At 34.1% G+C, this 27,608-nt stretch overlaps 1 protein-coding gene and 1 long non-coding RNA gene across 3 annotated transcripts in view; one reads left to right on the forward strand and one right to left on the reverse strand.

The window, feature by feature from the left end:
* Nucleotides 1–476: 476 nt before the first annotated feature.
* LOC124104307 (uncharacterized) lies at nt 477–27,523 on the forward strand. The gene is made up of 2 exons (XR_009228361.1): nt 477–841; nt 25,654–27,523. It is a non-coding gene; the product is annotated as an uncharacterized LOC124104307 (long non-coding RNA).
* Nucleotides 3,513–27,608, reverse strand: part of Hif1a (hypoxia inducible factor 1 subunit alpha) — a 45,954-nt gene continuing 21,858 nt past the window's right edge. The window contains exons 2-15 of one of the 2 annotated variants that reach the window (XM_046461157.2): nt 25,686–25,876; nt 24,965–25,110; nt 24,797–24,881; nt 21,193–21,305; nt 20,343–20,545; nt 16,209–16,315; nt 14,755–14,902; nt 12,339–12,559; nt 11,398–11,684; nt 9,609–9,731; nt 9,070–9,488; nt 6,073–6,181; nt 5,491–5,617; nt 3,513–4,858 (exon numbers count right to left, since the gene is read on the reverse strand). In XM_046461157.2, the coding sequence (XP_046317113.1) occupies nt 4,707–4,858; nt 5,491–5,617; nt 6,073–6,181; nt 9,070–9,488; nt 9,609–9,731; nt 11,398–11,684; nt 12,339–12,559; nt 14,755–14,902; nt 16,209–16,315; nt 20,343–20,545; nt 21,193–21,305; nt 24,797–24,881; nt 24,965–25,110; nt 25,686–25,876 (2,431 nt within the window). In that variant the 3' untranslated portion in view covers nt 3,513–4,706. Of the gene's footprint in view, nt 4,859–5,490; nt 5,618–6,072; nt 6,182–9,069; nt 9,489–9,608; nt 9,732–11,397; nt 11,685–12,338; nt 12,560–14,754; nt 14,903–16,208; nt 16,316–20,342; nt 20,546–21,192; nt 21,306–24,796; nt 24,882–24,964; nt 25,111–25,685; nt 25,880–27,608 lie in introns of both variants that reach the window. The other variant, XM_046461155.2, reaches the window with a different exon arrangement.

The raw sequence follows: 27,608 nt of genomic DNA on the forward strand, positions 1-27,608 counted from the left end.
AAGACCCTCAATAACTGACGCGCAGCAAAATTAAAAAACCGAGCAAAAAAACAACCCAACAAAAAAACTCACCCCCTGGGGCAGCTATACATTTATTTATTAGTCATATCTCAAAGTACTTTATTTAAAATGAATTGAGTGTTCATGGACATTAAAGGGGGTATATTTAAACAACTCTATTTCAGATTATATGAGGACTAACTTAAAGTACAGTTTTAGCCATAGTAGAGTTAACTAAGGCCTAAAGTATTCAGAGACCTCAGAAATTTTCCTATTCAAAGGATAGATTCACATCCCAAAACTTCCGCCTGGGAACTCGGGACGTAGCTGTCAAAGGCAAGGTTGAGGGAATGGCTCTATCGGTCACCGAAGACAAAGGCGGGCCGCCGCGCCCCCTCCCCGCCCGCAGATCCTCGCACATGCGCTCGCACACGTAGGCGGGAGCCGCTGGCGCAGCCGCGCCCAGCACACGCGGCCGCCGCGTGCGGACCGGAGCCCTGGGGCCCAGGGGCCGCGGCCCGGGCGGGGGCCCACGACGGGGTGTTGCGCCCGAGCACGTACCGGGGCGTGGCCGGCAGGGCGGAGGGCGGGGCTTGCGGAAGTTTCTCCGGGCGGCTAGCGTTTCGCATCCTCATCATGTAGTAGTACCGGCGGCGCCGGGAGCAAGAGCGAGCCGCGTTCTTTCCGCGTGCTTGGTGTTTTCCTCGCGGAGGTTCAGGCCACGGCCGCTTTCAGGCACCTGCCTTTCTCTCCGTCCCAGAATGGAGCCGGGAAGGAAATTAAAATAGTACACGGAGATCGGGTGTCTGGCACCATCCTGGATAAAAACCGTCAATTAAAGGTAAGAATAAACATTATGTCCAAACCTCTGGAAGGTGTGAACACAACAAACTCCAGAAGGCGATGATAGTAAGGTTTGTGGTCAAGTGTAGCTTTTATCCGACAGGAAATTATGTCGAATTAGATTCTACACATTGCTTTAAACGCGAAATAATATGGATAACAGGTTCAGCGCTATTTAAAGGGAAGAAATGAGCAAAGAGGTTAGTGGCAAACTTAAAACACCCCAATAAGGTTTTTCTTCTTTACATTTTCCTTGGTTCTCGCTAGCAACATGTATGCAAAGGTTTTTATCTAATCAAATTACAAAGTTAAAAAAATATTTCGTATTCTTTGTAACTTGTTTTTGACATTGCTACATTAAAATTCTTACCTTTTAGAATGTTTGTTTCTGCAAAGCTGGTAACTAAATTTATCTTTCAAACCTCTTGGATGTTTACATGAGGAAATCAAGATTGGAAGGGTTAATTGTGAGGTTATACAAGCGCAAATGAAAATGAACATGTCTGTTATGCCATAAAGTCCACCATACCATACGTAACAGCCTTTTATAGTTCAAATGCTTTCCCACACACTACACCTTGTTTACCAGTGAGTTAATAATGTCTCTATAATCTGGAATCTGAATCTTTAGTTCAGACCCCAAACCCACTAAATAACTCTTTGAAATAATTCTATTCTACATGTCATGCCACTCCTTTTAGGACATCCCTCAATGTCCTGGGTGACCTCAATTCCAAGTGACAAATGGCCTTCAGTTTTATACACTCCCTTTATTTTCCCCCATTTACTATTTGAACAGTTGAAAATGGGGGACAAGGATTTGTTCTACTGGAGTGACTAGTACTTTCTGCATGGTGGTTAGCACCATGGGCTTTGGAATCACTGATGGCCTGCTCAGCAGCTTTGAACATTGGACCAACTTTCCCAAGACTTTCAAATGTACAAAGTGAGATACAAGTACTAATTCATAGGGATTTGTGAAGAGTGTGAGATAACAAGCAAAATGCTTAGCACAAAGTCTAGTGTATTCAACAGATGTTAGAGTCATTTTAATCTATGAGCACTGTACCTGGCAGTGGTAGGCTTGCTCAGTAACTAGTTTCAGTTCTACACTTAACAGTAACAGATGAACAAAATATGCTAATCCCTTCTGCCACACTTTCCTCAGGATGAAAGTAATACTAAAGTCATTCATTCATTCATTGCACCAGAAAAGAGATAGGAAGCATAGACATATAGGGAGGAGAGAGAACTATAAGGATAAAATGACATTGTTGGGTTATACTCTTTGGATGAAGGCATTATAAAGAAATTCCTGATGGCATACAGTGCTGGGAAGGAAGTGCTAGATGTGTTTACATAGTTCTAAGCACTCCAGGTGACTTTTTTTCTGAGTAACTGAGCACTTGGTACTTTTCTTCTAGCTCACCTGTTCTTTAACATGGCTTTCCCTCCTAAATCATCGTCCTCACAGGTCATTTTCCCAGACTTCTGGCCTGTTGTGTAGTAATCCCATTTATTTACATTTGAAAATTATAAACTTCTAGTTTTCAACTGAAACTAATTTTCTTAATCAATAAGCATAATTCTAAAATTTTGTCATCTGGGAATATTAAGCAACTACTTTATTCTAAAGTGTCACCTCTGGTAATATCTGTTACTAAATGAGAAGTACGTTGGGTCATAGTATTTGGGGTGAATTATACCTGTGTCCCCAAGGTTCTGTATTTAATATCAGTATTGTGAACTTTTGTTCCCAAATTTTCATGTAGTTGTTGTCCCGTTCTAAGAACAGCTATTTAAGAGATCTATAGCTAGTTCATCTTGTTCAGGATACATACCTCAAGATAAAGAACCCAGGGCTCTGGCACAGCCCATGTAATTTATCAATATAAATAAATTTGGGGGACTAAGTGTATAGCTCAATGGTAGAGTGCTTGTTTTGTATTTGTGCCTGGGTTCGATCCCCAGCAACACACGTGTGCACTTTCTGTTACCTTTAGGTGCAGAGATTAACAGTGATTTTTGTCTCTTATTTTCATATCTTTCTATACTTAGGGTTTTTTTTAAAAAAAGAAACTGTAAAAGAAATAGCTGTTTATACAAGAAAAGCATAGCAGAAAGAAAGCTATTTAAAATCAAAATACAGAATGATTAAAACAAAAACAACAAATGTTTGTTGTAGGTTTAACATTAGATTCAGAAGCCCTAAGCTAAATCTTTGGTCTACATTTATTACTTTTATGGCTTGAGCAAATCATTCATCATTTGCAGTCTAAACTTTTTCATCTGTTAATGGGAATAGATTAGAAATCTTTAGAGGAACCACTAACCTTTACAATAGTATATGATTACAATGTCCATGATTTGCTTCACTCATTTCATTTATACTAAAAATATTAAAATTTTGTGTTTTACACTTTAATAGGCTCATAAATTTACAAACGGCAGGTTTCTTTTCTAAAAAACATACTCTTTACAATGTAATACTATGGTTATTAGTTAACATGACATTTAGGGACACAGCATACATTAAGATAATAATGGCAATGAGATAAATGCAGAAGCGTACAATATAATTTTCATAAAGTACTTAAATTGTTAGGAACAATTTCATGAGCTGGAGATGATGCAAATACTATTTAAACATAAAAGCTAATCAAAGGGGGCCTGGTCCACAGAAGATGTTTATTTGATATAACAAAACAATACAGTTAGTGTTAGACCCAACCACAAAGAGCAAAGGAATGAAAAATTTATACAATGTACATAGAAAAAAACAAGATGTTTACTACAACAACTATATATTCCTAAAATAATGCTTCTAAATTACTCAATCATTGAAATCTATATGAAAAAAGAAGGATGTTAATAGCGACAAAGTGCATAAAACCAAACATCATATTTTGAGCAAATTAACATACTAGGCAATTTTACTAACAATGCATGATTTTTTTGTTTGTTTACAGTCTGCTCAAAATCTTTATACCAACAGAGTGGGTAGAACATTTAGGTTTAATATCAATTACACAATATTAGCATAAACTTCCACAACTACATAGGGTATTGTTTTCTTTTGAGCTGGGAAAGTAACTACAGAAACATCAGATGATTTCTCTGAACTGAGAATTTTATCCAAATAAATGCCACATACCTTCCAGATATATGCATATCTTTCTATATCATGTAAATGGCTTTACCCATTTAAATAATAAACCATACAGCATTTAAGAATCATTATTATAAGATTAACAATGTCAAGTTCCAGGTTTAACAATTTTATAGGCCAAAAAAAATTTCTTCTTAAAAACTAGTTTTATAAATGCAGGATATATTGCATGAGTAACTGCTGGTACTTTTTAAGAAAATATATTGTGCAATTGTGGCTACCATGTACTGCTGGCAAAGCATTATTGTTTATGTAAAATGTGAAAAATGAGTAAAAATGTTTCAGCTGTTTGTGATCATGATGAAAGGTTACTGCCTTCTTAAAAAATTATATTGGCATCTTATTAAAAATAAATCAATAAGGGACAAACTCCCTAGCCAAAAATAAATAAATAAAAAGGTGCATTTTTAAATGATGCTACTACAATGCAATGGTTTAAACACCAAAGATCTGTGAAAATGTGCTGTCTGTGATCTAGCATTAGAGAACATATTAAAAAAGAGCATTAATGTAAATAAGTAGAAAGGGGATCAAAATTGAACTATCTGAGTTTGTGCAGTATTGTAGCCAGGCTTCTAAAATTAGATATAGAAAATATAAATAGACTGCTTTAGGTAATGAGCCACCAGTGTCCAAAAAATTAAAAAGAAAAAAAAAGAAGAAGAAACAAAAAGGAATGAAATCATGAAAAAGCTCAGTTAACTTGATCCAAAGCTCTGAGTAATTCTTCACCCTGCAGTAGGTTTCTGCTGCCTTGTATAGGAGCGTTAACTTCACAATCATAACTGGTCAGCTGTGGTAATCCACTCTCATCCATTGATTGCCCCAGCAGTCTACATGCTAAATCTAAAAAAGAAAGAAACACACAAGTATTCATTAAATTTATTAAACTTCCACTATGCATTAGGTTTGGGGGAAAATAAAACAAACTTCTGGATGGGTTTTTAGTCATTTGGCCAAAACCACAGCAATGTAAACAAATAAATGCAGTCAAGTATTATTGGTGCTAGATCAGAAATTTTTTTTAAAAATATTTATTTTTTAGTTGTAGTTGGACACAATACCCTTATTTTATTTATTTTTATGTGGTGCCAAGGATTGAACCTAGGACCCTGCACATGCCAGACAAGCACTCCACCGCTGAGCCACAATCCCAGTCCCACATCAGAAATATTTACAGGAGACAATGAAGGCATAGAAAAGTGATAAATCAGTTTGGTAAAAGAATTCATAAGATTCCTCTTCTATCAATATTGATAGCACATAAAGCTAGATACATCAGAAAGAATTACTACAGAGTGAAAGTTCCATCTTGATGTATCTACCCTAAATACAGTCAGTAGAATAAATGTGATACACTTTACTTTTTCCATTTTGCTAAGGAATCTAAATCACTCTCACTTGGAGTAAAGCTCCTGGTAAAAAAATTTCATTTATTGTAATTGTCCTTGTGATGTTTGAGGGCAAAACAAACTAACCAGAGGGTATTAAAATAATTGTCTTTTGCTCCATTCCATTCTGTTCACTAGATTTGCATCCTTTTACACGTTTCCAAGAAAGTGATGTAGTAGTTGCACGATCATCTGGTTGCTGTAATAGTGTGCCCTAAAAAGAGTAAGTTATTTCAAATTTATTATGTTGAATTTTTTTTTTACAATTAGACTTTGAAATGCATTTAAGTTTAATAGCAACATATAGGCAGGTTTCTTAAATACTGCCCTATATTATTTTTATTCTTTCTCCTAATAATAACTATGGTAAAGCCATTTGCTATTCATTATTACACAGTGGTTTTACTAATAAGGGAGAATAACACAAAGAAAATGAGATCAGAGGTGATATCTAGAGTGGAGAAATGTGAGAACTTCATTTCTTACTCAGAATGTATCTGTATTGTTTAGAATTTTTACTCCAATAATGCATTCATTAACTGTATTTTAAAAAATTAGTGTGTATCAAATAAGAAAGCCCAATGTATCACTTCTTAAATTGCCTATATATAACTTGAAAGTAGCACATTAGCTAGAGTAGAAAAGCAACATGTTTACTCTCACACTTACAATTCCTACTGCTTGAAAAAGTGAACCATCGTGTTCCATTTTTCGCTTTCTCTGAGCATTCTGCAAAGCTAATATCTTTGGATTTAATTCTTCCTCAGGAACTGTATTTCTGGAAAAGAAAATGTTCTAGATAAAATATCTAATCAAGCTCTTTTAAACAAAATGCATAATATGCCCTAGTTTCCAACATTAAGGAATATAATGTTGTGTACATAATGGAACTTTCCTGACTGCTAACATTTATCACTTTAAAAAGCAAAAGCTAGGGGCTGGGGATGTGGCTCAAGCGGTAGCGTGCTCGCCTGGCATGCGAGTGGACGGGGTTCGATCCTCAGCACCATATGAAAACAAAGATGTTGTGTCCGCTGAAAACTAAAAAATAAAAAAATAAAATAAAAAAAAGCAAAAGCTAGGGATTTAACCCAGGGCCTTGTGCATAATACAAGATCACTGAGCTATACCCCTCACTCAGAAGCTCACTTTTTACAACAGAAAATTTTCTAAACCATATGTAACCCTATTTTATTTCTTAAAAAAAAAAAAAAAGAAAATTGGAGAAGGGGTGCCATACTGGGGATTGAACCCAGAGCCTCACACATTAGGCAAGTGTTCTACCAACTGGACTACATTCCCAGCTCTTTTTTTTTTTTTTAAATATTTTATTTACATTTTAGTTTTCGGCAGAGACAATATCTTTGTTTGTATGTGGTGCTGAGGATCGAACCCAGGCTGCAACCATGCCAGGGGAGCGCGCTACCGCTTGAGCCACATCCCCAGCCCCCATAACCCTATTTTATAAAGTAGAACCAAACAAAACTCAGTTGTCATTATTGTAGATAAAAGAGTTAGAAACTAGCCTTTTTTCCACTTAATTAAGAATACACCAATATTCTCAGGATTACTGTAATGTAAGATTGATTTCACGCTTGTCTAGTATTTCAGTTATTAAAATATTTCATATTCATTACTTCATTTTAAACTTGCTCCAGTTCTAAGGTATGTATGACAGGTATTGTCATACCCATTTTATAATTAAGAAACCTGAAGCCTAGTAGGTAAGTTGGTCAGAGTCCCACAGTTAATTAGTTGCACAAATGGAAGTACACTCCAGGTCTCCAGATCCACCCTTTCCTCTATTGGCCTTCTCATTATTGTTAATTTTGCCCTTAGTATTGATTTGGTTATCAAACCTGTGCTACCTGTATGTAAAACTAATATTAAGTGGTGAAGAATTGTAATAAAGAGCCAAATATGTGGGTTACATTTATTTTGGCTTTTTTAGAACCCCTCCCTCTCATAATATATATCATAATGGCTCCTTGGTCTGTCCAGATAGTTGAGAATGCGGATAGGTAAGCAATATCACTCTAACTCCCTTTCTATATGCATTTTGTTCTGTTAAAAATTGTATAAAATCTCTAGTCTATAGACAGGCAGGTTTTAAAACTCTTATAAATATATTGTATTTATGAAACATAACTCAGTCATCATGTAAGTACTTAGTAGTAGTACTTTTAGTAATTTATCTTTAATTCTCACTCTAAAACTACAAATATTCTGGTTTAGTATAGCACTTTGATTTTGTAAATAATTACCTAACAAGGAGGGAGAAAAAAGCCTCCATATAAACTTGAAAGTTACAAGTGTACCCATGATTTTGTAGCTAATGTTATAGAACTAAGTGATCTGATATTAGATTTTTTTAATGTTTACTTAATTTTTTAAAAATATTTATTTTTTTAGGTGTAGATTTACACATCATAATGCCTTTATTTTTATGTGGTGCTGGGGATCGAACCCGGGTCCCACCTGTGCGAGGCGAGCGCTCTACCACTGAGCCACAATCCCAGCCCATACTTTATTTATTTTTATGTGGTGTTGAGGATTGAATCCAGTGCCTCACATGTGCGAGGCAAGAGCTCTGCCACTTGAACTATAACCCCAACCCCTAGATTTGGTTTTGACAACTAAAAATCCAAGGAATAGTTGATCAGAAAATTGAATATCCCATCTTCTATAGCTGATAGTATGCAGTAAACAACAGGTTATTATCATTTATATTATTATATCCATTTTATCACTCCAGCAAGCAAAAACTATCTGTCAGGAACTGAGCTAGTATTACTATCACTCAAATGCCTAAGACACTGACATTGCCCTAGTGGAGCTCAGGGTTGGAAGTCAGTCATTGTTATAGTAATTTGTAAACTATTTCTGAATTTAAATCTAAAGCCCCCAGATTTTTTTCCTGGCATTGTAGGTCAAGGTAGGATGCAGGACAGGGGAAGAAGGGCATATACTCTGGTTATGGTAGTTCTTTCCTATTGCTGTTGACAGCTGGTTCAGTCTAGATATAGTAAAGCAATCACTTTTCTTCTCTATACTGACTACCTAAAACCTCTTTCCTTTAATTATAGCTTTAAATTTAAAACATGTCAAATCCAATTACAAATTACATAGAGAAAAATTTTTGGTACTGGGGATTAAACCCAGGGGTGCTTTACCACTGAGCCATATCCCCAGCCCATTTTATTGTGAGACAGAGTCTCTCATAGTTGCTTGGGGCCTCCCTAAGTTGCTGAGGCTAGGCTTGAACTTGGAATACTCCCACCTGGCTCTTGAATGGCTGGGATTACAGGTGTGCACCACCACACCTAGCTATAACTTAAAAATTGGATTATAGCCACATATTTGCTCAAACATTGCTTCATTCCATAGAAGCAATGCTAAAGTCACTGTAGGATTCTTGGTACAGGCCTCCCACCCCACCTTAAAAAAAAAAAACCATTTAACCTATAATATAGCTAATGTTGTACAAATATCCAATGAAAAATAAGAGTAACTTTTATTCAATACTAGCCACTAAACCCAGAGCCTCATATATGCCATGCAAGTGCTCTGTTTACAAATCATGTAACATCACATTCATAATATAATAAAAGAACTATAACTTCAATATAACAGAAGAACTATAACTTCAATGTTACATATAAATACCTTTGACTCAAAGTGACAGATACCACGTTAGGGCTTCTTGGATGAGATTTTTCTGTCTGTTCTATGACTCCTTTTCCTGCTCTGTTTGGTGAGGCGGTTCGACTTTGAGTATCATTATATGATGATGTTGTGGCACTAGTAGTTTCTTTAGGTGCATGGGTGGGAGACGAAGATGTAATCAGTATTTTAATGTCTTCCATATCATCTTTTGTCACTGTTTTTAATTCATCAGTGGTGGCAGTGGTGGTATTAATAGTAGGTTCTTGAATTTGAGTCTGCTGGAATACTGAAATTGTGCTCACACTTTGAGGGCTTGAAGAACTGCTTTCTAATGGTGACAGCTGATCGAAGGAACGTAACTGGAAATCATCATCCATTGGGATATAGGGGGCCAACATCTCCAAGTCTAAATCAGTGTCCTGTAAAACAACAAATACGTGAATTTTTACAATGGTCATACCTTGTAAAAGAAAAATAAGTTTAGTAACTTTAGACTACAAATTAATTAAACTCATTACAAAATAAACAAATCCATATACCTGAGTTGAAAATGGATTCTTTGCTTCTGTGTCTTCAGCAAAAAGTTTCTCTACCAATTCCAACTTGAATACATTGACCATATCACTATCCACGTCAAAACAGTATTCACTGGGACTGTTAGGCTGTAAAAGGAATTAAATGTGTTTATGTTTCCCTGAAGAAGCCTCCATCTGTTATGCTAGCCTACAATTTCCACCTCAGACCTCCGAAAACACATAGACAAAATCCAATAAACAAAACAATCTAACAAAAAGTTACATGCTTGAGCTTTTACTGGAACGAATTTTGCCAATATACATATTCCACACTATATGACATCATTTGTAAAATTAAGATTAAAAGATGCACTCATCTATTATTCTAAAGAATAAAACTTACCTAACCCATAATGGTAGCTAATTGGCCAATTAAGCAGATGATGTGTTCACTAGAATCTGCCTCTGTACAGAGAAGGCATACTCCTGTGGTGATCTACCTAAAAATCTTACAGCTACTTTAAGTATAAAATTTTACTTTCCCCCATTATAGCTTTTTTTTTTTTTATTAGTTCACTTTTGTCAAAGACAAAATAATCAAACATTTTTTGTGATACTCAACTAAGCAATCAGAGCAAAGGATATATTTTCCAAAAGACTGAGATTTCACATCTCCTACTCTTAGCATGCCAATTTTGATTACTTTAATGTAGGATTATTTACCACTTATTGACTTATTTGTGCCTCATATATCATTCAGATCAAAGTTGCCCTATTCCTGATCATAGTTTTAGTAAGAGGAGGTTCTTTTATTGAGTTTTAGGACTATTAATATCAAGAAATCAGATTGAAAATCACTAAATATATAATCTGTAAGACTTTGTATTTTCATGCTATACTTATCCAGAATTACAAAATAGTGATAAAAATTGAAATTGCATGGGAAATTGCATGGTAATGGAGGGAGACCCTCATTGTTATACAAAATTACATATAAGAGGTTGTGAGGGGAATGGGAAAATAAACAAGGAGAGATATGAATTACAGTGGATGGGGTAGAGAGAGAAGATGGGAGGGGAGGGAGGGGGGATGGTAGAGGATAGGAAAGGTAGCAGAATACAACAGTTACTAATAGGGCATTATGTAAAAATGTGGATGTGTAACCGATGTGATTCTGCAATCTGTATTTGGGGTAAAATTGGGAGTTCATAACCAACTGGAATCTAATGTATGAAATATGATATATCAAGAGCTTTATAATGTTTTGAACAACCAATAAAAAAAATTAAAAAAAAAAAAAATTGAACTAAATTGGGCACAGAACTTGTAAAGCCCTTTCCCATTTAAACTTTGCTAAGCTTTTTGCCACTGGAGAGTTTTCTAGTTCAAAGAGGTGATAGGTATAGGCTAGAGCTACCTGGAGTACACATAAGTAGTTGTATTCTCTGTGGATATGTAAATAACCTAAGTTTTACATTCAGGTTTATACGAAGCCACTTCTTTCTCATGTTCCTGTCTCTGAGCCTAAAACATGTTGAATTCTACATTAGGCTGATAGCTTATACATAATTTTAGAGTGTTAAGATTAACACATAAGAGGCTGGGGATATAGTTCAGTTGGTAGAGTGCCTGCCTCACATGCACAAGGTTCTAATCCCCAGTACCACATTAAAAACAAACAAACAAACAAAACTGCTTCTCCCCCAAAAGATTAATATATAAAGTGACATGTCCAAATTATAAGTGTAAATCAAATTAAAAAATATATACCTGAATTTTAAAATCTGAAAGTTATTCTTATCATGGCACCTACCTCAGGTGAACTCTGTCTAGTGCTTCCATCAGAAGGACTGGCTGGTTGATCTTGAATCTGGGGCATGGTAAAAGAAAGTTCCAGTGACTCTGGATTTGGCTCTAATTTTAATACAACTTCTTGATTGAGTGCTGGGTCAGCACTACTTCGAAGTGGCTTTGGAGTTTCAGAGGCAGGTAATGGAGACATGGCCAGATTTATATTTTGTAATTTCTCACTGGATGAGGGGAACATTACATCATTATACAGTGGAACTTCTTCAAGTTGTTGGTCTTCAGTTTCTGGGTCTGAAGGGGGAAAAAAAATGAGTCAACCTAAAGAATATAAAAATTTTAACCCATAGAAGGTTGTTCCTTTTTACAAGATTTGTGTAATTCACTTGGGTGACAAATGGTGACAAATGTAAACCATGTTTTCCTTAATTGGAAAGTTTACAGATATGGTATAATCATAAGTCTTGACTTATCTTTTTAGTCTACTACTGGCACCTTCTGCTAATCTATATGGGATAGACCTGCATTTCCAACCTTTCTATACATTGAATTTTAACCTAGTTTGAAATTACAATAATCTAGTTCCCATTTTCAGTGTTTACTATTATGGTATGACTTCTTATTTATCCTTTAATTCAACTACATTGACTGCAATATGGCTCTACTAAATAGTACAGAAAATCTGACAGCAGTATATAGAAATAGAGTAGCTAGAGAAAATTAAAGCAGAAAGAAAAAATACCTTAAGGATATTTAGGAGCAAAATTCTCCAAAATACTTAAAAAGCAGGAATGCAAAGAAATCATAAGAGTAAAAATATTTCAGTGAATAATTTCAAGAAGACTATTAAAACAAAACATAAGCAGTATCCAAATGACGACTAACATTTTATGGAGCGTATAGCAACAAACATAGTTTAGGAGATTAAGAAAATACCTAACTACCCACCATTGCTGCCAAAATCTAAAGATATGATTGTGTCTCCAGCAGCTGGGGCCAGCAAAGTTAAAGCATCAGGTTCCTTCTTAAGTTTATCAAAGAGGCTACTTGTATCCTCTGATTCAACTTTGGTGAAGAGCTGAGTCATTTTCATATCTGAAGACTCAACTGGTTTGAGGACACATTCGGTTTGTTGAAGGGAGAAAATCAAGTCATGCTGAATAATACCACTGTCAAAAAAAGAGATTAGTAATTCTTAAATGATTACTTGAAACAATAAGGGTGAGGGGGACTATGAAATGATCTTGTCTCTTACATTCTCCTTTTTAAAAATGAACATTTTAATATTCCTTGAGATGGATGATCTCTCATGCATACTCGTCACATATGTTTTAAAAGACCTAATAAAATTCACAGAAGTTAACTCAAATATTTGACTAATGAAATTGGCACAAAACAACTCTTTGGGACTAATATATGAAGCATGGCCTAAGGATGGTTCTACAATATAAAGATATAAGGGTAAGATGACTACACTCTTTCTAAAAAGGGGCACTTGTTTTCTTTGGGGGTAGGAAGATGATGTGGTGGTAACACCTTCAGAATACGGGTGGGGGAAGGATGATGAACAATAGCTCCAGTTTTATGTTTGGCTTCAATGTAAATTTTATTATTACTTTAGTTAACATATTAAATGTTCACTTTGTGGAATGAACAGAGGATATAAAAATCAAAATACCCAAACCTTGCCCTCAAGAAGTTTATAACCCCGTGTGAAAATAAAATTGCAAATGTGATCACTGCTAAAACAGAGAAGACTTACTTAACAGAAAGGCTAACAAGTTGAAAGTTGAACTCACATGTAGTTATTAGGCAAAGTGAGGTGAGGGAAAGAGTAGAGTATTCTTACATAATGGTAATGTCACACAAGAATGCTTTTTTTTAAAAACAATTTTTTTAGTTGTAGATAGACACAATACTTTTATTTATTTTTATTGTGGTGCTAAGGATCGAACCCAGTGCTTCACATATGCTAGGCAAGTACTCTACCACTGATTTACAACCCCAGTTCACAAGAATTCTTTTTTTTTTAAATATTTTTTTAGTTGTTGATGGACCTTTGTTTTATTTATTTGTATGTGGCGCTGAGAATAGAACCCAGTGCCTACAGGCAAGCGCGCTATGCGCTCTACAACTGAGCCACAACCCCAGCCCCCACAAGAATTCTTTGACACAAAATTGAAACTCTGAAGGATAGTGTCACAAGTGGAAAAAATAAAAACAAATAACCAAAGTCTTCCTAAGAGGAAGATCAGAGATTTTGGAGGAAGAGCTAAATCTATGGAAACAAGGGAGTATGATAACAAGAAGTGATGCCATGCAAGTAGACAGGAGTTTATCTTGGGAGTAATAAAGGGATCTTTAAAAAAAAATTGTAAAGATGTATTACTCCAAAATTCACTATTAAAAGTCTATCCTTTATGGTACATCAATGGAGCCCAAGCCCCCTTTGAGTTTAGTCCTTTCCAATTCATGAATTACTATTTGCTCAAATATTTAAACTATTTAAAATCTTTTAAAAAGAACAGTGAGAAAATGATATCTACATAGAAAGCTCAGTCAGGTAGATGAACTAGAATGTTGTGATAATGTGGAAAACAGACTAAATGGGGTAGATTCTACTGGCATAAAGCTAATACAAGATTAGTTTTAGATGTCCATATAGTTACAAACTAATGAACTAAGAGAGGAGTTCAAGAATATAACAAAAGCCACATGTCACTTTATAGCCTTTTATAGCAGCCTCACCCAGACTTTCATATAGTCTTTGTTAAAACCTTTTCAGGTATTATCTTACCTACATGGATGGAATTAGGAGAAATGAGACTTCTCCAAGGTCACAGATCTAATGAGTGGCAGAGCTATAACATAAGACCATTCTAAGACCAGTATTCTCCCTACACAAATAACAGCTGCCTTGAGCTATGTATGTAGATAGTATATGCCTAGAGTTGAAAGACTAAAGCAAACTAATCCATAGATCAAGTTTTTTTTTTTTTTTCAAGGTCTTATTAAAAAATAGGAGTCAAAGTGTGGATAGACAACTACTGGTAGTATTCAGTGGAATCACTGTGAACTATTTGACATGAAAATCATAATTCTATAGAAAAGTGAAAATAAAATTAATATTTACAATTTCCTCTTCCTATAAAAAGTGCCCAAAGGGGCTAGAGTTGTAGCTCAGTGGTACAACACTTGCCTAGCACATGTGAGGCAGTGGGTTCAATTCTCAGCACTGCATATAAAAAAATAAAAAATAATGAAAGTCCATTGACAACAACAACAACAAAAAACTATTTTTTAAAAAAGAGTGTCCCAAAACTTAACTACTTGGTCTCCCCAAAATGTTTATTTGCCAGCTTACCTTACAACATAATTTACACATACAATGCATTGTGGTTGAGAGTTCTTGGTGTTATATATAACAGTTGCTTGAGTTTCTACCCAGACATATCCACCTCTTTTGGCAAGCATCCTATACTGTCCTGTGGTGACTTGTCCTTTAGTAAACACTGGGAATGAAAAAGAAAAAGAACGATACAGAGGAAATAGCTTTGAATTTTCAATCAAATGGACAGATGTTGAATGTAGATCACTGTTTTAGAAAAGGGGAGAAATGTTTACTTTAGTGGTATCAGTTGTTAACTATTTAAATTGAAGGAGAAAGCCCCAGGATAGCTGAAAACATGCCCCCCCCCCCATCAATCTTTACTATAAATAAAACAAAAAGCCAAGAGAGAACAGTGGCTGAAATTACTTTGATTTGTGTTGAAAGTGTCAGACTAGAGAATGATCACTGCTTGATATTACAAGAAAGCAGTACTACCGTTTCCTTAAATTCCTGCTCTAATTTCTAGACAATCAGACTTCAAAAAACTGCACTTAGCATATTTGAATATAAACTGATACCATAATGTAGGTTTTTGGCAATTCATGCAATGTAAAATTAACTTATTTGGAAAAAAGCAGTGAATAAGGGGCTGGAGTTGTGGCTCAGCGGTAGAGTGCTTGCCTTGCATATATGAGGCACTGGGTTCCATCCTCAGCACCACATAAATAAAGATTAAAAAAAAAAAGCAGTGAATAAATCATATTGATGCTATTATGAGTATTCAGGCCCTGAATGCAGATGGATTTGGGCTCTGTAATTCAAGGCTAATCACACTTTTTAAGTGACATTTGGGCCTTCCTAATCACATTGGGAAGTCATGTTTAGATATAGATTAAATAGGCAGGTGAGAAATTCCAAAGTTTAACTTAAGTTTGGATCTTAAATAACATTCATTTGAATAAAATTAAGAATCATCTTATTATCAAGAGTACTTGTTATCACATGTACATGATGTTGAACACCTTCACATTCATTGAACAAGTATTTTCTGAATGCCTTCGGTATGCCAATCACTGATCCAATTATTTAAGTATGGATTCTGAAAAGGATGCTGTTAAATATTCTATAATATCTGGTTGTTTTAAAAGTCTTTGTGGGGCTGGGGTTATGGCTCAGCGTTAGAGCACTCGCCTCACATGTGCAAGGCCCTGGGTTCGATCCTCAGCACCACATAAAAATAAATAAAAGTTATTAAAAAAAAAAGTCTTTGTATTTAAAATGCTAAATGTTTTATATATTACTAAATGATTCTACTTTTATTGGTATTCATTGTAATAAATCTCAAAGATTTAATGACCAAAATCCTTATGAAGAGGTATGTTAACAATTTAGTCTAGAAAGACTAATTTTAACCAGAAAGTTAGATGTATAGACAGAAAAGATTAAATAATTAGAATATGCATGAGTTTCCCCTTTATTATACTTACTGTCGTGATGAGTTTTGGTCAGATGATCAGAGTCCAAAGCATGATAATATTCATAAATTGAGCGGCCCAAAAGTTCCTCTGGCTCATATCCCATCAATTCAGTAATTCTGTTAGTAAAAAATGTAAGTTAACAACAACAAAAAAGAACAAGGACTTATTAAAAATTATTTTTTGCTTCTCCAAAGTAACTGATGTTCATTAGCCTTATGGACAAGTGAGTTTTCAATAGTAAAGACTGCCCATTGCTTAAAATAAATTTATATCTCACCTTTAGAAATCCCACGATTATTGGGCTGGGGTTGTGGCTCAGCTGTAGAGTGCTTGCCTAGCATGTGCAAGGTGCTGGGTTTGATCCTTAGCACCACATAAAAATAAATAAAGTAAAGGTATTGTGTACAACTACAACTAAAAAATAAGTATATAAAAAAGAAAGAAATCCTACAGTTATTAAGTACAACACCATGCATTTCTGTAAGTCCTCTATTTGACCATTAGTTATTCCCTTCACCCAAACTTGTTACCTGTTTTCATCACATTCTATTGTACCCACATTGCAAAGTATACGTATATAGATATGAAATACTGCTAAATGATAAAATTTGTAAAGGTAGTCACTGACATTTATCTACAGAGTACCTACACTAAATGGGAAGTGAAGGAACAGACATTAAGAAGGCTTTAGAAGATGCTTTATTATTTAGTTTCTAAAATTAGTTATATGAACTTTTAGGAATAATTTCAGATGAAACAATGATATCAAATTGAAAATGGGTGGAAAACTAATCTAGTTATTCCATCTGGTTTCCTAGAAATTCCTTTAGAATAGAGACTAGATTTTATTCTCTGTATCCAGTTTGGAATACTTCATGAGAACCCACGTTATGAGAAAGAGAAGGCTGTGCTCTTATTAACACTATATTAAACAGAAATATTCTCTTCCAAAGCTTTTCTGGGACCAAAACACGTTTAGATTTCTCAGCCTTGATTTCAAAGGACTTTTTTACTGAGGAGCAAACAAAAATTCTATATTACACTGTGTCCAAAAACCAAAAACACCTAATTACAGAAAGGACACAGGCAATACAACTTTGTTATTAAGGTATAAAACTAATACTGCTCTAAGACAAGACCTGCTATAATAGCTTGTTCAAAAATAAATAGAAACCTTATTTATCAAAACCAAAGCAAACACATGTTATTGGAGAAAAGTCAAAACAAATTTTTAAATAAACCAGCTAATTGTTGAAGAAGGCATTTTATCTAAAGTTATTTTAATATGTGTTCTAAGAATAATTTCAAACTTAAACATTACTTTAACAACAGTTAACAATGGAGTATGCCTTCTCTGTCATGTCTGGAAATACAAGCAATCTATGATGAGTTTCTATAGGTATTTTTTAAATAAAACAAGCATGTTAAATTTAAAACATGAACAATCCCAACACTTTTCAGTTTGTATTTTGCTTTGGTCAAACTTGGTGTATTTGTTCATCACCCATCAGTTATCTTGGAGGGTGTTTATTCTATATGAATATTGTTTCATGTTTGTATGGAAAATTGTAGCTAAACATTTCATTGTCCCTAGTCTGCAAAAGAAGCACAATTCTATTGCTTTGTCTTGCTTATAGTCATTACATCATTACTTTTACATTAAAAAAGAAAAAGAAAAACCTTAATTCTTCACAAAGATATTCCAAACACATCAACACTAGGTGGCAGCATTACAAAAACAAATACTGTCCTTAAACTATTTATTTGTGGATCATATCCAGGACCTTTGATATACTAACCAGTGTTCTACCACTGAGCTATAACCCCAAACCTAAAAACAGTTTTAATTGCTCTTATGTATATTACACATTTAAATAAAATTCTCATGGAATTTAAATACTTTTTCACTATGCAAATCTATATAACCTTTGCTCCTGGCATTGTTCTAAGTATGACTTATCTTCTGGTGCACTTATCATACAACTTGTGAAACAAGGTATTAAATGCAATGATGTGTGTCTGTTCTAGGAATCAGAGGAACTACTTCTATCATGAGGAGAAATGGTCAGGGTGAGGGACAGCTTCTTGTGAGAGAGTTTTGTATAAAAGAGAGTCAAAGAGAAGGCAAAGCCACTTTAGGAAGAAGGTACAGTACAAGCAAAGAGAAAATGCTTAACATGGTGTACATGTAGGTGTGGTTGGTTAGTGGGAGCAAGTGGAAAGAGATGATGCTGGAGAAGGCGACAAGAGGATCACTTTGATGAGAGTCATGTATATTATTTAAAGGAAGTTTTTATTTAATCAGATGTTAGTACTTCTCAATCTGAGGTATGTTTACTACTAAGGGATGTCAAGAAGTCAAAATATAAACAGTTGATAGTTTTCCTTGAAGGTCAACTTTATTCATATAGGAAGAAACAAGATAAATTTAATTTTATAGGGGAGGAAAGATCTAGAAAGTTTGATCAAAAAGTATTTTTAATGGATAGGGGAAACCTGTGAACTAAAGCAGTTGCTCTATAAATTCACTCTAGGATTTGTTCATATTTATTTCTATTTTGTGGCATGAACATAGTAGATGTTCAAATAAATGTACTGAATAATTACAAGTGGATTACTTTAATGTGTTAGATTTTCTTAAAATTGGACAAATATTTTTCCATGTCTTGGCTCAAGGGTTACAGTTGCTGGAAAGAGCTTTGACCAGAAAACAATCATTTCCCTGTCTTAGATCTTTAGGCTAGATGCTTTTGGTCTTAATTTCTCTGTCATGATCATCATGCTAATTTTCTGAAAGACCCAGAGATAAATGTCATTCCTTTCTCATTTTTACTCCATTTCTTTCCCTTCTCCTCAGCTATCCCTATACTTCAAGTTAAAAAAAAAAATTCCTCTAAAGTAGGGTGGACATCACTATTCCATCATATATTCATATTAACACTGCCAATAAACACCATGAAACAGTTTTTTAGCTTTTGTATCTTCATTTTCTTAAAGTTGGATAGCTATGGTGAGGTATTCCCTATTCGTACTTGGCATTCAACAAACTCCTTTAGTCCTCACAGCAGCTTTTTGAGATATGACCCTTATTTTTATAGATAAGGAATCTTGAGTCTTACAACAGCTAAGTACCAGAGCTACAAGCCAGGTCTGAATGCAAGATTATGTGATTTCAAAGCAAGTGCTTTATCAACATTTCTTTGTCCAAAGGATGGGCAATTTTTGTCTACTTGTATTGAGTGCTTAAAGTTGGTTTTCTCATAAGATCTTCAAGTTAATCCCATAAAGTAGGTGTTATTAAAGATTAAGAAACTAATGTTCAAAGAAAAGAATTAGTTTGTTTAAGATCCTTTTGATATAGGCACCAGAGAATTTAATAATCTGGTTACAGAATCAGTTTTTAACACTGTGTTATATAACCTTAAGTAAATAATGGGACAAGTAATAAAACCATAAAATAAATGTTATGACAGTTGTGTACAAGAACAGTATAGTTTCTTCTTAAATGCAGAAGGAAAGATGTAGAAAGTGAGAATGTGTTAGAAAGTACAAAAATTTTTTCTTAGTGCAGAATGGGAAAAGGCAAAGGCATTAGTCATTAAAACATCCCATGGGTGGTATGTTAACAATGATGGACATTATAGGAAGAAAAGAATTATTTTTATTTTTTTATGTTGTGTGAGAACAACAGTGGTACAGTTCAGTAACAAAAACATTTACAATACAGAGAAATTGCTAGCCAGACAGAAATATCAAGTTGGCAATTACAAAGAAGTAGTTACAGAAATAAATTTGGGAAATGGGGATAGAAAGCACAAGCAGGATTGATGGTTCTTGAAAAAGATGTAAGATGAGGCCGACCAAAAAACTTTTGCTATCTAGTCTATAACCACAAGTTATCTTCCTTAAAACATGCTACTTTGACATTTATTTTCTCTGTTTAAATAATAAGAGTCCTTAAAGAAAACGACATCATCAAATAATTTTTGAATAGCACCTGGTAACGTGTACATAGTAGGTTCCAGGATATATCATTCCATTAATCTTACTGAAAACACATAATATGCCATTGAGTCTTCAGTGAATATTTAAAAAACCTTAGACAAGTTAAAAATTTCAAGTAATATTTTATGTCTAATTTACCTTTCATCACAATAAGAAAATTTCATATCCAGACTGTGTCGACTGAGAAAAGTCTTGCTGTCTAAAGGAATTTCAATATTTGATGGATGAGGAATGGGTTCACAAATCAATACCAGGCATGTCATTGGTGGTTTCTTGTATCCACACTGAGATTGGTTACTGTTGGTATCATATACGTGAATATGGCCTGTACAGTGAAGTACCTGGGTAGGAAGAAGAAAAATGGAACATTTTTTTTTTCTAAGTTGTAATGCTAGAGAGAATAAAAACACAGAGATAAATAGCTGAGTCTGACAGGTAAATAAGCTTTAATTAAATTTACTGTCATTAGTGGATTAAATGTATTTTTTTGAAAATTAATAAAGCATGTTCCCCATGACATATTTCCTAAGTACCCTACATTACTCTTACATTAATAATAATGATAGTAATACCCTGTATAAGCCTGGTGTTTGTTTCTTCATTTAATCTGATTATTGTGGTTGCTGGCTGCTTCTGCCTCGATGACTGTGTTTCAACACTGAGCAAAGAAGCGATACAATGAGTAGAAAATTAAACTCTATCAGGATTCTAACACTGACTGTTTACTAAGCCAACTGATCCAGTTAGCTTGGTACACAAATCTTAAAACACATAATTTAGTCTGTGCCTCAAGTTGTAAAATTACATTGTTTTAGATTTTTGAGAATTATACACTCATCATTTGAAAATGCAAATGGTAAATCCAAGGAATAACTATAAATTTTCCCTCACAATTGTGAAGCTGTTTTAATTCTAGCAATGTCTAGATGTATGAATTTATTTATAAATCAAGCACATAATCGGTCGTAAGTCAAGAAAAATGATTTACCTTCCATGTTGCAGACTTTATGTTCATAGTTCTTCCCCGACTAGTCAGGGTACACTTCATTCTGAGAAAAAAGCTTCGTTGTGTGTTTTGTTCTTTACCCTTTTTCACAGGGCCTAATGAAAACATGAAATAAAGTTTTAAAACATAACTAAACATATGAATTTGTTACAATAAAAGTGAGTCTCAGCATGAACATATTCATAGCCTTACCCACTCTAACATATACAAGAGAACTGACAGGCTCCGCTCAGTACTAGTATTTATAATACTTAAGTGGTTCCCTCACTTGGCAGGAGGACGGCATATTGGTATAATAGGTGATCATTCAAGCCAGTAAATTTGGTCAAATTACAAGGAAACAGGAAAATGGTATAAGTTTGCCCTATCAACATATATGCTATCAGTGCTAAGTATGCTCAAAAAAAGAACCTCAGCAAACTCTTCATATAACCAAATGCTCAATAAGTAACAATGTATTTATAGAACTTTTAAAACAACAAGTTTTTTAATGGCAAAAAAGCATTTTTACATATATTTTTTTTCTTAAATTATCCTGGAAAGCAGGCAAGAAATTATTTCTACTGTGTTACTTTGGGGAAAAAACCCAGATTGAATAACTAGGTTACAGAAATAGGGGTTTGAAATATAGCTAAGAGGTAGAGGCTTGCCTACTATGTCTGAGGCTCTGGGTTCTATACCCAGCACTGGTGGGTGGGGGTGGGGTGGGATTACAGAAATAAATAAATTCAAGTCTATTTACTCCCGTTCCAAACATCATAACTAAATAATGAGATTACACTCAGGTGATTAAGCAAATAATATTTTGATTTCTTATATTCATTCATTGGTCAGTCTGGTTCAAAACAAATACAAAAATACTCATTATTCAGAACTTGAACTATGTGTTGCAGGTGATATAAAGATGAATAATCAGACACATTCCTTTTCCTGAAGAAGTTAAGCATGCAGTCGCTCTTGTAAGGTCAACAACAATACAATACAGAATTAGTACTCAAGACTTTTTAAGAATGCTTTTAAGAGAAACAGATCAGAAGTAAATTCTCATCAGGGAGAACCAAGAAGGCTTTCTCAGAAAAAGAGACATTAGAACTTCAGTAAGTAGAGATGGGCTAAAAGGGTATTACAGAAGAAGGAGGAGAATGAAAAGCACAGAAAGGAAAAATAGCACATGTTCAGGAAATAGTACACTGTACAGTGTGTCTGTAGGATAAGGTACATGTAGAAGAGTAGTCAGACAAAATTAGAAGGAAAGGTTAGGGTTATTACTATGGAGGGACTCTGATACCCAAATGAGGAGTTCAACTTAAATATATAATTTGATAGAGTGATAGTATTGAGGGATTCAGCCAGTAGCAGTAGTAGGACTAAAAAGAAGGTTGGCAAAAGGCAAATGAAGAAGTACAATCTGTAAACACTGATGAGATAATTTTTAAAAAAAATATCTAGAAATTTTAAGGTTAGTATATTGAAGAACATTGTCAATTGGAAAAGAAACAAAAGAGTAAGTTTAAATTTAGGTATGCTTTGCTAGAAATGCTAGACTCTTAAGCAATTCAGTGAGACTCTGTCTCTAGATAAACATACAAACTAGGGCTGAGGATGTGGCTCAGTGGTTGAGTACCCCTGAGTTGAATCCCTGGTTACCAACCCCTCCACAAAAAAAGAAGAACTATATTTTCAGCTCTCTAAAAATGAAGTCATATTTTTTATTTTATGAATTCTAAAAGTTTTTTAGAATTCAACGAATAATCGGACTATTTGTGTAAACACACTACAGGCTCTTATTATCATTAAAATATAATGCTTTGCAAGAGCACTCAAATAAGTGAAAATCTGCATTGTTTATTAACACATTAGGATTGATTTGAAAAAAATTTGTGTGCCTGAAAAAAGTACATTTGATGCAAAACACATTTAAGTGACTAATCTGATGTCAAACAACACATTAACATGATTGCTAAATCAAAACAAGACTGCCTAGTATCCATTTATGGTCTAGTGGCAGGAAGCCCCAAGCAGTCAATATAAACCTCAAGCCTAAAAACTATTTAACTCATTGAAAACCCATTTAGGACCTTGCTTAGAGCATATTTACTTATTTTTTACACAGAATTCTAAGTTCACTTGTTCTTTACACAGAAACCTAAAAATTGTGCATTTGTTTCCCATTTTCATAGTAAAAACATAAAATGAAATTAAAAAGCAAAACAGGGCACCTATAAATGATGAAAAAAAAAAAAAGAAGATTGTAGTTAGAATTCAAGAATACTAAAAAAGCTCATAAGTGCTAACAAGCATGGACTGAAGCAGTCTCCCAGAGTTCAACCCAAGCTCTGCAATTTGCTAACCAAGTAATACTGGACAAGTTACCCAGTAACTAGGTACCCCCAATTTCCTTGGTAAAATGGAAACCAACAGTAACTTCACAGGGTTATGAGGAACAAAGAACTTCAAGCTATAAAATGAAGATGACAGTGTCTTGGTCACTGAAGTGTCCACAGAGTATTCTCTCAATAGAGGTTAGCCATTATTATAATAAATGGGATGAAAAAGGAAACCTTAAATATTATTCAAGAAAGTACTACAAACTTGGAAGTTGTTTAAAACAGAAGCGGAGAAACTTATTTAAATCAGAGGGCAGCAAAGTATAATAAATTTTCATTGTGGTAACTTTCAGTCATGAAAAGTAGAATTGATTAAATGAGTACACTTGGCTGAGGAAGGCACAAATGTGAAAAAAACTTTAATTATTAAATTTTTGTAATTCAAAAGGTACTTTTCAAAAATCTTGGAATATTTTGTTATTGTTAACAAATCACAAGAGTTAAAGTTTTATGTCTTTTTTAATGTGTGAGCATTCATGATTACAAAAATTTGTAATTTGTAACTTCAAATTATTTTTAAAAATCCTGAGAAATCAAAGTAGTTATTGTGCTCTTAAAACTCTAAGTCAACTTTATCCTTTTTTCTTCTTGGGTCTCAAAAAAACCTGGATCTAAACTGGCACCTTAGCTTTAATAACTGTAAAATCCTGTTATCTGTCATTTTCAATTCTTATTGCCATAATGTTTTGTTTTATTTTAATTTATAACTTTCTTGGTCTTCATTTTAATTTATACATTTTACTATTCATGTGTATGTGTCTGTATAATTATTTAGGAAGTTAGGTCAGTTTTAAAAAAATTGTAGTCAGGTGCTGTGGCACACATGTGATCCCAGCAGCTCCGGAAGCTGAGGCAGTAGGATCCCAAGTTCAAAGGAACCCTCAGCAAAAGAGAGGTACTAAGCAACTCAGTGAGATCCTGTCTCTAAATAATATACAAAATAGGGTTGGGGATATGAGTCAGTGGTCAAGTGCTCCTGAGTTCAATCACCAGTACCCCCACCCAACAAAAAAAAGTATTTCTATGAAATTCCTAAAAAAAGTAGAACAGTTTTAACAAAGAACAGTGTTAGCATTTTACTAAATGTGAAAGAACATTTTTGCCTTAGATGAGTACAATAACAACATTTAAAAATTAGTAACATATCTGATTAAGTAAAACCTCTTGTCACATTAAATCAAACAATAGACTTTTCTTACCATTTCTGTGTGTAAGCATTTCTCTCATTTCCTCATGGTCACACGGATGAGTAAAATCAAACACACTGTGTCCAGTTAGTTCAAACTGTAAACATATTTTTAAAAATTAGATCTACATCATAAAATCATAAAAACATCCAAAGGGCTTTTAATATGTGGACAATTTACCTGAGTTAATCCCATGTATTTGTTCACGTTATCAGAAATGTAAATCATGTCGCCATCATCTGTGAGCACCATAACAAAGCCATCCAGGGCTTTCAAATAAAAGCAGTTCATCTGTGCCTTCATTTCATCTTCAATATCCAGGTCACCTGAAAAGGTGTGAAGAGGAGGAAAATAATTTAAAAAGTTATGACTTAAATGATGTAATGTTTAGATGTTATTATAAAGTTTTCTCCCAGATACTTTTCTTAATATCTACAGTATCTAGGCTGGGACTGGGGCTCAGTGGTGGAGCACTTGCTTAGCACACGTGAGGCACTGGGTTCGATTTTCAGCACCACATAAATAAATGGAATGAAGTTATTGTGTCCATCTAGAAATAAAACAATACATTAAAAAAATCTACAGTATCTGCTTTTTCTGTATATTTAAATTTTTCCCCATTGCTTTCATTTTAATACAGAACAATAAAGGCTGAGAGGACTAAGATTTTGCAAACTGCTTTTCATAATTATTTGAAGTAATACAGCCAAACCAAAAAACAAAAAGAAAGACCATATTTTAGAAGGTAGGTAAACAAGAAAAGGGAGGCAGAAGTAAATATAAATTTTATATCCATGGGCATAAAAGAAAATCATCAGTGACCACCTGCTAATAATAATTTCTAATTACTTCTAATTTCTAATTTCCAGGCCTGTTATATATCCTTTTTAAAGCAACTCACCAGCATCCAGAAGTTTCCTCACACGCAAATAACTGATGGTAAGCCTCATAACAGAAGCCTTATCAAGATGTGAGCTCACGTTATGGGGAAGTGGCAACTGATGAGCAAGTTCATAAAAAACTTCAGACTCTTTGCTTCGTCGAGATCTGGCTGCATCTCTAGACTTTTCTTTTCGACGTTCAGAACTTATCCTACTTAACAACAAAAACAACAAAAAAGAGACAAAAAATGTATATAAGCTAATATGCCTTAGCTTGAATAAAATTAATTTTACATTTTTCTTACCACAGGATTAGAAGATGCCATGTAATTAAATCGTAAGAGATTTGTCTAGTAGATTAATGCATTCTTATACAAAATGACTCTACAATTTTGGATCACTGCAAACATAAGGAACTCTCACAAGACCAAGATTAAGGTTTAAACTTTGCCAAAGCAGGTGTTTCTTCTTTAGCATGTCAAATTGGAGACGTTTTTATTTTAGCTAAAAACTTCAAGAGACCTACATATCTAAGTGTGTACTTAATAGTCTTTCATATGTAGTCTAAACAAAAAGAAACCAACCTAAAGTTGTACATAAGAACTTGAGAACAGGAGTTGTTAAGTAGATAGTTGTTAAGTAGATACACCGATTTTTAATGTAACTTTCTTTTGACCCCAATATTGTTCTACTCTTCTACTCTACCTACCAAATGAGGAACACCAACAGTAAGCTATAGAAATTCATATTAAGCTATAATAAGCTACTTTTTTCAGGTTGCCTACTTCCTTAGCAGCCTTTTATCTATTACTGGAGTAATGGGTACAAAATAAATGCAGAAAAACAAAGTACATGTATAAAAGCATGATTTGGTGTGAACATACTCCATACACAAAGATATGAAAAATTGTATTCTATATGTGTAATAAGAATTGTAATGCATTCTGCTGTCGTGTATTTAAAAAAATAAAATCAATAAAACAAAAAAATGCAGGAGGATGGAGGAAATAAAGATGTGGCACAATACCAAAATTTAAAGGGACAGGTTGGTGAAGATAATAAAGGTGTTAATATAATGATAAATCTTTAGGGATTTCTTCCAAGAATAAATTCAGCCAGATTTTCAAAAGTCAGACCACACAAATTGACTTCCTTTGCTTAACTACTAAGCTCCATCTTATTGATGGAGTTGAAGTTAAGTCTAAATCTGGTTCTTTTCTTGGCAGCTTCTTTAATGGCTATTGTTATTAAAGCCTATTATGTACAAAACACTGCCCTGTAATAGGTGCCTAATAGATTAAATAGTATCCGTATTTTACAAATGAGGAAACAGATTCTGCAGGTTAAAATCAGCAATTCTGTAGCAAATAATTTAAAAGCAGGTATTTTAAAAGCAAATCTGTTCTTCCACAATTTTCTCTTAATATAAAATGCTGCCTGCTGCCTGTTTTAAATACTCAGCTGATCTTCTTTGCCCTTCAACTCAATCCTGTTAGTCAATTATTTACTAAATGTTGAAAACAGCCCCTGAAATTTACTGAGCATTCAGCAGTGTAACAGAGGCTTATTTCACTTAATCCTCCTCATAACCTATGAATGAAGTACATAATTGTCTCTACCTCAAGTCTCTCTCCCTTTAAAAGATCTTCAAAGCTAAAAGGTACAATCATAAAAACAACTTCTCAAGTAACAAGCAGTTTTCTCAGTTATGTTGTACAACATGAAAATACCTAACAGTTTTATTTTGACAATAGAGATACTATCGTTTTTAAGTTTGTGTTTATGTGACTATTATGATTTAATAAAAATGTAAACATTGATTATAGTAACTGATAAAAATTTTCAGTTCAAGCTATCATTTGTAACTACTTATCTTTATGAAGCATGGTTTTCTCAGTTCTCTACAATAAAAATTAGACCCTGAGACTCCATGAAAATGCAAC

The sequence above is a fragment of the Marmota monax genome, unplaced genomic scaffold, assembly GCF_021218885.2.
Source record: "Marmota monax isolate L192 unplaced genomic scaffold, Marmota_monax_Labrador192_F-V1.1 WCK01_AAM20220418_F8-fsc00001, whole genome shotgun sequence".
Lineage (NCBI taxonomy): Eukaryota > Metazoa > Chordata > Mammalia > Rodentia > Sciuridae > Marmota > Marmota monax.